General features: G+C 37.7%; 1 protein-coding gene across 22 annotated transcripts in view; it reads right to left on the reverse strand.

The window, feature by feature from the left end:
- Positions 1-7,554: 7,554 nt before the first annotated feature.
- MECOM (MDS1 and EVI1 complex locus) overlaps positions 7,555-15,218 on the reverse strand; it is a 519,851-nt gene continuing 512,187 nt past the window's right edge. For 15 of the 22 annotated variants that reach the window (XM_081138845.1, XM_081138843.1, XM_081138852.1 and 12 more), the window contains 3 exons: positions 13,752-13,988; positions 12,714-12,897; positions 7,555-9,116 (listed from right to left, as the gene is read on the reverse strand). In XM_081138845.1, the coding sequence (XP_080994971.1) occupies positions 8,982-9,116; positions 12,714-12,897; positions 13,752-13,988 (556 nt within the window). In that variant the 3' untranslated portion in view covers positions 7,555-8,981. The remainder of the gene's footprint in view (positions 9,117-12,713; positions 12,898-13,751; positions 13,989-15,218) is intronic. The other 7 variants (XM_081138849.1, XM_081138848.1, XM_081138856.1 and 4 more) reach the window with 1 other exon arrangement.

Raw genomic sequence — 15,218 nt, forward strand, 5'->3', positions numbered from 1 at the left:
TAATGGGAGTACGTGCTTCTCAGTATGCCCAGGAAGTTGTAACATTGACTACAAGTATCTTGATAGAATTTAATAATATTTCTATAGTATTTAGTATATTTACATTTATGAAAGGTGGATTTCTATTTATATGTTCTTTTAAAATAAAATTATCAAAGTAATTTCTGCTCTGATCTTTATTATTCCCTTCCTTCTACTTCTTCAGGGCTTTTTTTGCTGTTCATATTTGCCAAGGATGTACCTGATAAGGGGCTAATTTCCAAAGTGTACAAAGAACTCATACTACTCAGCAAGAGGAAGACAAACAATCCAATTAAAAAATGGGCAAAGGACGTGAATAGACGCTTCTCCTAAGAGGACATACAGATGGCCAACGGATACATGAAAAAATGCTCAACATCGCTAATCATCAGAGAGATGCAAATTAAAACCACAATGAGGTATCACCTCACACCTGTAAGACTGGCACCACCAACAAATCAACAAATAACATGTGCTGGCGAGGGTGTGGGGAAAGGTGAACCTTAGTGCACTGCTGGTGGGAATGCAGACTGGTGCAGCCACTATGGAAAACAGTATGGAGGTTCCTCAAAAAATTAAAAATGGAGCTGCCTTTTGACCCAGTGATCCCACCTCTAGAAATATATCCTAAGAATCCTGAAACACTCATCAGAAAGAATATATGCACCCCAATGTTCATAGCAGCACAGTTTACAATAGCTAAGATCTGGAAACAGCCCAAGTGCCCATCAGTAGATGAGTGGATAAAAAAGCTGTGGGAAATTTACACCATGGAATACTACACAGCTGTAAAGAAGAATAATCTCATACCCTTTGGGACATCATGGAAGGACTTGGAGAATATTATGCTAAGTGAAATAAGCCAGGCAGAGAAAGACAAAGATCACATGATCTCACTTATATGTGGAATCTAAAGAACTTAATAATCTGATGAACAGAAATGATTCAATGACATGGAAGCATGGATCAGACTGATGAATCTCAGGAGGATGGAGAGGGGTGGGTCGGTGGAGGGGGAAAGATTAACCAAAGATCTTATATGCATATATGCACAACCCAAGGACACGGACAATAGTGTGGAGAGGGACTGGGGACAGGGGTGGGACAGGTGGACGGGGTCATTGGGGAGAAAAAGGGATATCTGTAATATTTTGAATAAAAATAAAAATATAAATAAGTAAGTGAGTAAGTAAGTAAATAAATAAATAAATAAAAAATAAAAAGAAATGAGCTGAGGAACAAAAAATTATCAAAGTATAAAAAATGAAGCAAGATAAAGAAATGCTAAGTAAACAATGATTCAGATGGTATATATAGACATAACAAAAATTGTGCTGATATCTATATGGTTAAAATTTGGGAATTAGTGATCCTTGCATGAGGTCACACAGCTACCTGTGGTGAAAATTATAAAATTCCAGGTCTCTTAGACTCTACCTTTGTGCCTTCTCCATATTGCTATTGCCTTTCCAAGAACTGTCGACACCAATTGATCCTATGCACTTTTTCTAATTATTCTTTAATATTTTTATATCTTTGAATGGCACTAAAAAAATTAAAATAACTTGGCAACTACTTTTTGTTAATTCTATAAAATTTATGGGACTTATTGGAAAAATATGAAGAGGAAAGTATTGATTTTAAGTACATGAAAAAACAGTAAATGTCACCCTTTTACCATTTCAAATAATAGTAGACACTAAGTTAGTAATACTAACAAAAGGATGTTTTTTTTGTAAAGACCAGATTGGAGAAATTCAGAGCAAACCGTCAAAATTTTTTGCTCAAAAGAGGTTTACGAAGCCCCAGAGCTAATTGAATCTTCCTATTTACACTATCACAATAGATTTGCTTATCAACTGTTCTACACTGAGATTTCCAATTCACCATTCTGTGTGTTTTCAATCTGTTAAATTGAAGACCTTAGTCCTTACCTTTGTCTGTAGTAAGCAAATTTCGATGAAAGAATTGGTCCTTGAAAAGTAAAACAAAACAAAAATCTGGACTCTTCTCTCCTTCCTATACCTTCTCTCATCCCAGGTAAACAGACACGCACATTGCTTCCCCCGTGTGCTGCTTCATACGCCCATTCTTGCCCCTTCAGAGAGTCCCTCAAATCTGTTTCCCTTGCATTCTGTTTTCACCCTACTCTGTTCTCTCTTTTACAGATATACTCCCTTCCACCACCACCACAGAGAAAAGGATCAGGTTCACTAATTTGAAATAATGCTGACTGAAATCACTTAAATGTCACCTTTCCTAGAAAAATCCACTATTATTTTAAGTGAGGAGAATGTGACTGTCACAACAGGACTACTAAATTTACATTAATAGGTTGAGGAGAGTGAGAAGGTTTCACAGAAAGTTTCTCTGAAGAAGTAGCAGGTAAGTTAACATCTGAAGAGTAAGTTAATTTAGCCAGCTAAGGACATGGGGGGGGTGGGGGGGGCGGAGAAAGTGGTCTTGATTAAGACAAGAGGAAGTGTTCAAAGTTCATAGAGTACAATTTGTGAAGTCCTTGAAAGAGGAGTTGAACTTGGTGTCCGAAAATAACCTGGCACATCTGAGACAGATAGGCAAGTGGGACAGACTAGAGAGGTAGGCAAAAACTAGCTATGCATTCAAAACATAAGGAGAAACTATTGGGTGATTTCCCCGTTCAACTCGCTTGTGCATATTCAGTTTAGGTGGTCCCAGGCCAGACATGGTCTGTTGGTACCCAACGCCATCCCCGCTGTCCCTCTGCATTACAGAGCCTGGATGCTTGAAAACCTTGTTCCCCAGACTCCCTTACCAGGTGTTTCCAGCGAGGTGCAATGTAAGGCACTGGTGGGAGGTGCGAAGGCACAGGAAGGGCGACTCCAGCAGCAGCAGCAGGTGATGAAGCGCTCAGAGGTGGAGCAGCTTCTGAGAGGCGGCGTGGCCCTGCTTCCACAGCCCCGTGGTGAGCGGGGCGCAGGCCACCTCCTGGTCTCTGCTTTTCATCCTTTGCTTTCTTTTGCTCTACCAGCCCTTCCAATGCTTTCGTATGCAACCTACTGCATTAAATCCCTCTCTGCTTAAAATATTTAGAGGGTTTCTGGCTTCCTTTCTAAACCTTGACTTACTGTAGCCTTCTGATTCAGACAAATGCTTTCGTTTCCTGCTGAGCATGATTATTGCGTGCACCTGAACGTTTGCAAATCCTTTAATGAATCAACCTGCTTTAATTCTGGGTAACACGTGGCTCCGTGGCTACGATTTTATGGCCAGTCTCAGTACAGTCCTTCAGTAGTAGTCATAATTGAAGCACTAAGAAAAATAATAATTGTTACTTCAAGAAATTCTCTGAAACAATTATTCCTGTGAAGATTGCAGGTCCTATGTTTCCCGGAGCAGCTCTACTTGTGCATGTGCTAGCATTTTATTCCTCTGATGACCCTTGACACTACTAAACCCTGTGTTCTGCCCTGAAAATATCGCCCCTTGCATCTTTGTTAGTTTTCCTATCATACAGGTGGTGTGAGTGTTTGTTGTTTTTGAAGTCCATAATTTATTCCCACTTGTTTGGGAGGAGTCTCTGAATTTGGCTCTGTGGGAACTGGCCTTTTCTGCCTCGGGCCTTTAGATGAGTTCAATGGTGCTCTTGCTCAAGCAGCGTTCCAGTAGGGCCAATTTCATGCTTTACACCTAGAATTTTAACCTGGGCACAGGCTGACAAAAAAGTCTGAACTGATGTCATCTTGATGACAACAGCTGAAGAGGCTGCCCATTGGTTCTTGCTATGGCCTACCCGCTGGTTGTGGGCCATGTTTAGGCCTGGTTCCCCCGCTTTTCCGTTATTAGTTATGAGGTCTCCCATATTCACCATGTAGTTTGCTTCTCTGTTTAAGTTCAATAATACTAGATTCTTTCAGCTCAAAAAAACCATACAAATAGAGGGGAATTGTATTTTTTCTCTTCTTTTTTAGTTGTGGTAAAATATTCTTAATGTAAATGTATCATCATCACCACTTTAAGTGTATAATCCAGTAGCAGGAAGTGCATTCTCACTGCTGAGCAAGCAATATCTAAAACTCTTTTCATCTTGGAAAACCGAAACTCTGTAGGTATTAAACACACATCACTTTCCCTCCCTGCTGCCAGCCACTGGCACCATCATCCTGCTTTCCAGCTCTGTGCATTGGACTATTCTAGGTGCCTCACGTGAGTGGAACCATACAGCATTTGTCTTTTTGTGATTAACTTATTTCACTTAGCATAATGCCCTCAAGGTTTTATTCATCTTGTAGCGTGTCAGAATTTCTCTCCTTTGAAGACAATATTCCATTTTATGTGTAGACCACGTTTTCTTTATGCATCCATCAGTGGACGTTTGGGTTGCTTCTACTTTTTGGCCATTGTGAATAATGCTGCTGTGAACATGGATGTACAAATATTTCCCTGAGACCCTTTTTCAGTTCCTTTGGGGTGTATTCGCAGAGGTGGAATTGCTGGGTCATGTGGTAGTCCTGTTTTCAGTTTTTTGAATGATTGAAATCCTGACTGCACCATAGTGACTACATCATTTTGCAGCCCATCGTTAGTGCACAAAGGTTTCAGTTTCTCCACATTGTGGCCAGCACTTGTGATTTCCTAGATTTTTTTTATAGTTGCCATCTTCTACCCTTTTTCTAAATACATACTGTGCAAAGGACAGTGTCCTGTATTCAGAAATGAGTTATGCAGAGTAAAATGGACAATTAAATACCTCCCTAAGTCCCTTGGGGGACAGCTGGCTGGCTTTCTCCCTGGGGCTCCTGGGCCCAGTCTGATTTTTTTCCTTCACTCTTTGCACTTCTCCTCGTATCCCTTCCATTAATAACTCTTTAAAACTAAAGAGAAGGAAATAAGTGCACTTCTTACCTACACTTGCTTGCACATTTGCTTCCTCTCATGATGAGCCGCTCACCATTTTAGAAAGGACTTGACTCATGCCATGTTAATAATTTTAAAATGTAGGTTTGGGGTAACTTAAGAAAGTTAAGAAGGAAACTGGAAACACCTACTAGGAATATGCAAACGAGATGACTAAGGCCCTTCTCTTGTTAAGGAAGTTAGGATATTTCAGAAGCGTTAGTATTGCTGGTTCTGACTTGAGATAACCTGAATGAAGAAAGCCTGGAACCAGCACTTGGCATTCACCTTCCAAACTCTTCACAGCCAAGACCCAGACGCCTAAATGTCTCCTGGGTAAGAGTTGCATCCCTGACAGCCTTACTCTCTGCAGGCACATTTCCTAGGTTTGGAACATTTCTGGATCTCTTTAGCTGCGCCTGACCCAGGAGGTCTGAAAAGTTTGGCTAACTATGGGCCAAGGAGCCAGGCACCCTTAGATTCTCAGCCAGTCAGTTCCCAGCCAGATGACTTTGAACCAGGTTCTTAAGCTCTCCGAGCTCCAGTTTCCTCATCTGTGAAACAGGAATAATACTTCCTGCGTGCAGGCCTACTGTGATGATTAACTGACATTGGCATAACAGGCTGTTTAAAAATGAATAATTCATTTTCTTTATTCTGCACAGAAATCAGAATTGTTGATGGTCATTATCTGAAAATAAAAGCATGCGTATGCCTATTCTTTGAATGGGTTTTAACTGTCTTTGAATTTTTTGAGAGCTCTCAACAATTATTCTAGATGTCTCATGTTTTTCAAAGGGCTGAGCTTTCAAGGTTTTTTTCAAAGACACGTATTTGTTCAAGAAACATCTCTAACTTTTTTTTTTTTTTAAAAACATTCATTTCCACTTTTGTATAGCCTACAATAGATTTCTCTTATATTCCAATTTTCCTGTTAGCATAGTATTTGCATATGTGTGCATATACACTATGGTACAAACACATACTCTATTCCTTTAACTATTACCATGAAAATGATAAAATGCCTTTTATGCATATGACTTTTACCAAATATTTCCAAAAACATACTTTGATTTTCGACCTTCACAGAAACCAAGTGCAGTAGCAGGAGAAGCGGGTATTATTTCCCTGGTTTCACGGATGAGATTTTGAGAGGTCTGTGACTTGCCTGAGACTTCAACGCCAGTGGAGCCAGAACTCAAACCCAGGCCTTCAGTTTCCAAATCTAATGCTGGCTCCTCCTCACCTCGCCACAGGGCATGCAGTGGAGGACAGCTGCTGAAATGAATGGAGAAGAAAGCAGAAATGCAAGGCTTGAAAGCCTTTTTGGAATTTGGAGAGACTAGTATTAGCAACTAATACTAGTTGATTAGCAACTGAAATGTCCTGCTCAAAGCCTAACAAGAATTCAGTGCATTGGGAGTGTTCGAATTGCTTCAGAATTTATGGGTATATTCTTTAAAACAAAGAAAAATGTGCACGTTCCAGATCTCCACTTTCTCAAGTGTGTTGTTCTTATGTTACAAATACTAGATTCATCTTCTTTATAGACCAGATTTATAGCTTAAGTGTATTTCCTGAATACTTCTTCCGGGGCACACTTTTTATTTTTAAAAACTGATATTTGTACCTCATATATTTAATTCCTATACATTGACATTTAGAAAGCATGTGAGGAAGTTTGTGTGTCTGGCACTGTGGCTAAGAATAAATAAATAAATGAATAAGAGAAGTTGTCTGGATCTCTTTCCATGTATCTAGTTATTTTTTAGGCCTTGTTAAAACCTCTATAACTGGCTTAAATTGAAATAACCGTATTCTCAAACATTAAACATTATATTTAAGCAGCAAAAAATATGTTCATAATTAGTCCCCCACCAGACAATTTATTATATGAAAATACCACTGTTCACATTCAACCCTGTGTGTACATATATAAACACAGAGATACAATTATGATCATTAAAATTCAAATACTATCGCTTACATAAATGAGAAGTAGAAAACAAAATTTTCAACAAAATTGAAATGATTAAAGAAATTATAGATCAAACCTGATGGAGTACGGAGCAACTGCTAACTGATCATTTTGAAGTTTGTAGCAATATGCAGGGATTTATTTATTTTTTTTTGCCTTAGTAAAGAAAGAAAACAAAATTATGTCTATCTTCTGTTTATAACCATGAAAAAAAATGATAATTTGCACATGGACAAAGATTTAAAAGGATCATAGAAAATGTAAAGGGTTTGTTTTTTCCCCCTTTCTGAATCAGTTAACAGTATTTGTGTAATCAAAAGCAAAAACTCCTCTGGCATGCACTGTGAAATTGAGTCGAAACACTGTAGGTTGCTCCATCCTAAGTGAAATGGGTGCTGCGGCCATGGAGTGAGTCCAAGGACGTGGAGTTTTCAAGTGAGCACTGACTTCTCACTTTGTACCATGGAAGAAAGTTCAGAACAACAAGTAGGAGAAAACCCAACTCCTTACGGGCCAAGGGCTATCCCTAATGTCATCTCAAAACAATAGAAACATGCTCGACATTTCATGTATCTGGTAGGGCATCAAGGCCCCAAACATCGTATCTTTAAATCACTGGATCCCAAAGGGAAACTAAAATTGCATGAGAAGGGAAAATACCACACAGTGGGAAAAATAACCATTTTTGTAAGTCTTTATTTTTTAGTTGCTCCTCCCATAGTAATGCACTGAAAGGCATAACAGTTTATATTGTACAAAGCATTTGAAGAAAGTACCTCAACTTGCCGATTATTTCAAAATGAGATTACAAACAAAAAGAAAACAAATCTGGTTCCTCAATAAAGGGCAAAATAACCAAATACAGTCTGTTATTTACGTCTCTCTTTTAACATAAGGTCTGGAACACTTTCATTTTACAAATAGGATTAACATGAACATAACATCGCACAAGCTTGCAGACAACCAGCATAAAATATGGGTACAGTTTTTAATCAGAAGAATCATGCTTTCATGAAAGAAATTATAATCGTTTATACAATTGAATCGATTTCAGTATTACAAAAACTAAGTTGCATCTATTCGTATTTAGCTCATTAAGAAAGGAAAACAAAACAACAACAACAACAAAAGGAATGTTAAGAAAAGCCAAACACCATGGGGCACTCCGTACACAGGTCGAGTCACCTTGGTCCTTTGAAATTCGGAAAGGGGAGTGCCTGGGACTTCAGAAAGTAGTGGCTGACTGGAACAGTGCTATTTTAATCAACAAACGATAGTTTGCCAACAAATAAATACATGATACACGCAACACACAAAAAAATTAAACATTAAGAAAACAGTGACATGATTGTCTAAAATAAAGATGTTGTTACAAGGATTTGGCAAACATTTATTAGTGTAGTGGTACAGTGATACTGGTGATGGACAGGTTACTTCACTGACTTAACCTCTTTGAGCATTGAACATCCATAGTTTACAATATACACATACCCTTTTCCCCTAAGTTTAAACAATGTACTTAAGAAGGCAAAAGTTAATGGGAAACAAGTACTCCCTGTTATCAGTTTCTATAATAATTGAGTGTGCATTTCATCCAACTACTTCCATCTTCAAAGGGTTAAATTACATAAAACTTTAACAAAGAAAAAAAAAATTAAATCTGTAATTAAAAGCAACTGTTCCCAATCATGTGTCAGGTGATCTTGTACAAAAAAAGAATTCCGTTTCTATGGAGTGTTCATTCATATCAATGCTGCCACCTCAACTGCCCTTCTCACCGCCCTCTCGGGCAGGGTGAACTGGAAGATGCCTCTTCCCCAGCAAGTTTTTTCATTTCCATTGACTCACTCTAAGTCGCATCAATCCTCCAGAAGTCAGCAGCTGCCTTTGCTGTGCAAAACAAAATATCGAGAATAAATAGTTTCTTTTTTCTTTCTTTCTTTTGCTTTCTTTCTTTTATTAATCATTCAGTTTAAGGTCACCAGACTTTAAATGAGTGACCCTTCGGGTTTCTAAGGCATTCTGCTCAGCAGTCTTTTAAATAGTCCTACATGAAAGAGCCATGCTATTGCTGGACTTGGTCCCACTCTGGTCAACCTTGGGAATGTCATACGTGGCTTATGGACTGGATGGCACTGGATTCGGCGGCGGCCCTTGCCATGCTGTGCCACACGTTGGAAGAACTGTGGGATGTGGAATGGAGAGACTCCTTCTCAGACAATGACAACATCATAGCATATGCCTGGGATAAAAAGGAGAGACTTGGTCAATGGCAAAAACATCACTTTTAATTTGAAGAACATTATTGGTGAATGTTAGAAACAGAAGGGCTTCTGAGTAGAAGCGTCACTCATGGGTGTGTTTGGGAAAGCGTGGAACATTTTTTTGTGTGTGTTATAATAACATGGAGTTACTGCTGGCCTTCAGTGCCTAGGGACCGAAACAGTGATAGGATCTACATAACAAAACATTAAATTATCCTACTTCAAATTTCAATAGTGCCTCCATTAAGAAACGGGAGTCATCCCCCTCCCGACCATAAATTATTCATATATCCACTGTTCACGCACATGTTGAACTCACCAAAAATATCACTGTGTGGTTATGACAGAAATTGCAAATATGAATAAGATATAGATCTGCCTTGACAGCATTTGGTCTAGTAGAAGAGACAGCCCATGGACTCCTGCACTTTATAACTGAGAGCACTGAAGGTGAAATGACTTGCCCAAGGTCACTCAACTAGTTAGTGAAGGAGGCATAATTAAAACTTCTTCTGCCCAACTTTTAATTCAGTGTTCTTTTTCCAGTTCTCTTTCATGCTTGAAATATTCAATGCTGATGCCCAAAGACCTTGAAAGTTGAGGCAGAACAAGTCAGTTCTATCAAAAAATAAGACAAGACACAGACCCAACAGCCTTCTGACCCTCGTGTGCTCCAGTGCAGTAGGTGCACGGAGGTGCTCGATGAGGAAGTGCTCTTTCTTCCCTGTTATCATGTCAAATTCTAAATAACTGTTCAGCGAATCTCCCACTTGCTGCCAAGTAAAATATTCAAATGAAATGTTTGGTCTTGACTTGGGAGTGAACTTTTCACTGTTGATTTGCTATTGTTGGTCTCATCCATTGCTAAACTTGCTTGTCAAAATGCTGCTGAAGTGGAATCATTAAAGTCCTGCCAAAGACATTCCACTGTCTGTAAACAAAGACAAAATGCCTCTGTTGTGAAGCAGAATTTCATCTCTGGGAGTCATGCTGAGACATGTGGCTGGTCTGTGGTTTCTTCCTAATCATGGCATTCAGTTAGAAAATCTGCCCTTGCAGGCTGGTTTTGATTTGCTGGGTCATCACTCTAAATGTACACATTTGACTCTTATGTATGCAATTTGCCTTCTGGACCTCTACAAAATCTCAGCAGATATATAACAAATGTTTCTTAAGCTTCTACTCTATTCCAGGCACTGTGCTAGGTCCCAGGGAATCGAGGATAAATAACATAAGGTCCCTGTCCTTTGTATAAAGTATGGGGGAAATGAACATTGAAATTAAACTATCTATTCTAATTATGCACCCACTTTTAGAGAGCAAGGTAAAAACTATTATGAAATGGTTTTTGACAAAACCCATTCCAATATTTAGAAAGCTGAAAGAGAGTGCAGAGGAAATTTTGGAATCCTGAGTTTTAATCCTGGCTTCTAACCTCAACTAGCTGTGTGAACTTTGACAAGTTGCTTAGTCTTTCAGCGTCACTTTCCTCATATAAAATGGGGATAATCATAACAAAAACTTGCCTCCAAGGACTGTGGAGGGATCACAAGCACTAACTTACGTAAAGTGCTTAGTTCAGTGTACCTAACATAAACAGTACCTACAACCATGAGATTCACTTGTTAGGATAAGGTTTTTCAGAGATGATTCCAGGTAGAATGTAGCCCCTGTTGTGTTGGCCAACTATTTTGGACTCGATCACTATGAAAATCACAGAGTAAATATATGAATGTTCTGAGTAAAGAATCTGAAGCTACTCATATTATAGAAAATGACAAACAATGTCTACCTTTCGGTAATCAAAGGAACTAAATATTTTCAGGCACAAGGGTCAGTTTCTAGCACATAACTTAAAGTTAGTAACAGTCAACTAAAGAAATAAAGAGTCTAATTAAAGAAAGTCAGTTTATAAAGAGGCCTGACCATTTTCCAACCGATATATATGACATTATCAAATGACAATAAAAATACAAGCCAAGATTGCAAAATGCTATTATTTCTTGTGATGGTAATTGTTAGCTCATCTGGGCGGGGACTTTATGTTAAAAATGCTACTAAAAATGGTACTAAAATATATCATACCAATTATCTCTAGGTTTTCAGGCCCTTCTGCTTTTTGAAATTCACTTTGGATAGTTTAAAGAGTTTTTAGGTATTGTGCCTTATAATGCAAAGTATTTTTGTGCAATAATTTTTAATAATTAAAAAAAAGAAAAGAGAACCAGGATCCCCCAGTATCTCTAATCAGCTAAGAAGGAAGAACAGCAAATCCACGGTTTAAACAAACACTGGCCACCTCTTGTGGTTGCCTCTAAGTGAAAAAGAGATGTCTGCTCTGGCTAGTTTACTTTTAACGTTAGACACTGAACAATTATTTTGTATCCCCATTGACTCATAGAGTAGGAAGGGATCTTAGATATCTTCTCCACTCACCCCACTTTACAGTGAGGAGATGGTACCTACAGTCATGATGAGATGTTCTCAAGTTCATGGAGTCTGGAAACTCCAGGGTTGAGGCTGGCTGCTTTTACTTCAATTCAGAAAGGACATTTATTTTGCCTGTTACTATATATGATATCTTAGAGTTTTTACAGAATTGATTGATATATAAAAATTTATATTATCCCATTGGCAAAATATTTCCCCCACCTTGGTTGAGAATTTGCTCTAAAGACTAGTCCAAATCATGTTAGCCAAATAGAAAATTATTTCCAAAAGTGTAAGTTGATATGGTCACATGGTTTGATATATCAAGCCACTCCCAAAATGGACTAATGAATCAAACAATTAGACCAAAGTCACTAACAAATATGGTAATAACAGGAAGTTTATTTTTTTAAAATTGACCTGAATAAACAACCTGGTTGAGTGCAGATATCATGCAGACAGTACTGACTTCCTTTTTTTTGTGATAGAAGAACTGAGGCTCTTTTAATTGGTATTTATGGATCATTAAATGGATTTATTTTAGTTACCATAGTGCTGATAGAATGCTGTAGACCCCAATGAACTTGGGCACCATTCATTCATTCATTCATTCAACAAAAAGTAATACATTTTATTTCCAGATCTGCCTTCAGGTTGCTGCAGATGTTTGGCAACTCACTTCATCTCTGATTTTCTGTTTACTCCTAAATTCTATAATTAAATGACTTGTAAATTAACTATATATAGTAAGGGACAAAAAATAGAGGACAGAATTCACTTGCTAAAAATCTTAAAATGTAATTAGGTTGACAAAAATTATAGACACAAAGCAATTAGAAAATAATATATAAGCAGGTGCAAGCAAACATTATGGACTATCAATATAGGGGTAAGGGACCTGCAACATAAAGGAGCCATTATTAGAGGACAGGGTTGGTCACAGGGTTGCTGTGCAGAATGCAGCCATATTAACTGCTGTATTGGTTAACTATTCTGGATTCGGTCATAGGAAGTAAAGATGTGAACATTCTGAGGAGAGCACCTGGACCTGTTCGGATCCTAGAATACTGCAAACATAGAATAGCTGCCTTCTGGCGTCAAAGGCACAATGTCACCGTGATGCTATACTGCCGGAAAACATATACCTGTGATTTGGACTTTCTGTGTAACGGCTGTTTAAGTTCCTCTGGCACATGGGAGGTACTAAAAGAAGAGAGCTCAGCTTCAGTGTATTGGTTATCTTCCATTTTCCTCACTTTGAGGCTATCTGTGAAGTGCCTTATATGATCTAGAGCAGAAAGTCCAATTTTGTATTCTTCCTCTTTATACCTAAAATGAACCAATGGGAAAGCACAGAGGATTTTTTTTTCTTTTTCAGTTTGTTATGCAACCAAATCACGTTTCATTTGACTCTATACAGTTGTCGAATGTCATATTATATTTGCAGTATAAAGGAGCATGCATCAATTATTGGGTGCTTTAAAAGGTTCATAAATATTGTATCTTAAAATAGATTTCTTTCAAGATTTTTCATAACTAAAGCAAGCATATATTTGAGGTAAAGAGGTAAAGTTAATGACATGTGAAATCAGCAATGCAGCGGAGACAGAATTTATACGTTTATCATTTCCATTTAAAAAAGTCAGTTATGATAATATTTAGTTAGCACCCACTGTCCATATGAAAATATAATATTCCCATCAATTTAACTATTTGGTTAAGTTTTCCATTTAAAAATCGATCATTTATATAGATTACATATATATCAAGTGAAGTGAAATTTATCTCAACAATATTTAAGCAATAACACACCAGATTATTGAATGAATCAGATAATGTTGAAATCTTTATTTTTCTTTAAGTTTGTTAGGCAGAGTCTAAATAAATGATTGTGTACTTGTGTAATCTCCATTCACCCTTCCTACCTCAGGCTAATCAGAATTCCACAAACACCGATATATTCATATGCTTGTGGGTTATGTCAGTGGCCATCTCATGTTCATCTACTTAAACTTAACCCATGGTGTACGCTTTGCTAATTCAAATTCAGTTTTTATGATTTATTACTCACACATTGCTTATCACCTGAAATATTGCTCTAATGGGAGAACAGAGCTGGAGGAATTATAACTACGTGCATCTCCTCTTGCTATAATTTACTAATGTCACCCGGGGGCACTTACCTCATTGGGGACGTCTTGCAAGTCATCTCCAGGGTGCTGGTTTCTTCATAGTCCTCCTCAGGGTTTCCTTCATGTAAGTTACTTGTCACTGGCTCCTTTCCTGTTTTCCCGGGGAGATCATTGTCCTCGTCTTCCTCATCTAACAACACCTCATCTTCTGCTTCTTCATCATCCAGTAAGTCGGAATTCTGACTGGTCACCAAAGTCTTCTCATCCTTAAAGTGACTGCCATTCATCCTTTCAAAAGCATGAGAAAGACGTCCAGTTACTGGTTTCATGTTGAAACACGCATCTAGCTTCCTTGCCGTGTCTTCCTAATGACAGCAGTTTAGGTGTTTAACACTTCCATATAGTAATCTGTTATTGTTTATGCTTTCCCGCAACCATGGGAAAATAATGTAACCCCACAAATAAGAGCAAAATAATTGGGTGATTATTCAGATGATAAATGGAGCCCCCAGCAGAACTGGAAAAACAATCTCAGTCTCCTATTCCTTATCAGGCCTTGGCCTGATAAATGATATTGTTATATACGATATAAAAAGCACACAAATGTTTTCTCTATGTAATGTTACCAAATCGCCATGTAAGTACCCACCATTTAAAATAATAGACTTCTGAAACACTCATATCCCCGAGCACCACTGACAAAAGGTTCAACACACACGCCTGAAGTGAATCTAAGAGTTCAGAAAAATGTTAAGGTAGCTGCCGAGGACCAACCAGTACTAGACATTTCTAGGTGACATTGGTGGTACATGCCTCTTAGACGTCTACTCAAACTTAAAAGTGACTGAGGGCTCATTTCTTTGTACCACTTTCAAATTATCCTTGATGGCCTGAATGTAAAAATGTTCCTTTATCCCATGATAACACTGGGGTAGGAAATAATCTAAAAATATAATTGTACAAATACCTTTTGAAGCTTACTTAGCAAGCATGTCAAATATAATGATAAAAAGGAAGACTATTATATTTAAAAAGTCATTTGTAATATTTTAGTTTGTGGTTAGAAGAATTGCAATTCTTCAAAAGTTTAATTAAAAAAAAGAGTTGAATTACATAGACATCCTAATTTAATACACTTGAGAGCATTTATGAAACTAGGATAAATTTTTCCAGCTTTAAAGTAAAATATGTGTAAATTAAAGTTAATTTCATGGTGAGATTTAAAAGTTGAAATTAAGTTACAAAATAATTATAAATATTTTGAACCAGAGAATATCTTCTCCTAACCATCGCCTTTTAAAGATATATGACCAGGGAAGTTAAGACACTTGCTCAAGTTCAGAAAGCTTGTTAGAGATTAAACCATCATAGGCATCAAGGTGTCCTGATTCCCAGGCCATTCAAAATCTTTCCATTTTGTCTTGCTTCTTTACTTATTTACTAATTCAAAAAACTTGCTGAGTCTGTTACATTATTATTACAGTCATGAACAATTTTCACATTTAATGTAATTATTTT

Source organism: Miniopterus schreibersii, assembly GCF_964146895.1.
Source record: "Miniopterus schreibersii genome assembly, chromosome: 5".
NCBI lineage: Eukaryota > Metazoa > Chordata > Mammalia > Chiroptera > Miniopteridae > Miniopterus > Miniopterus schreibersii.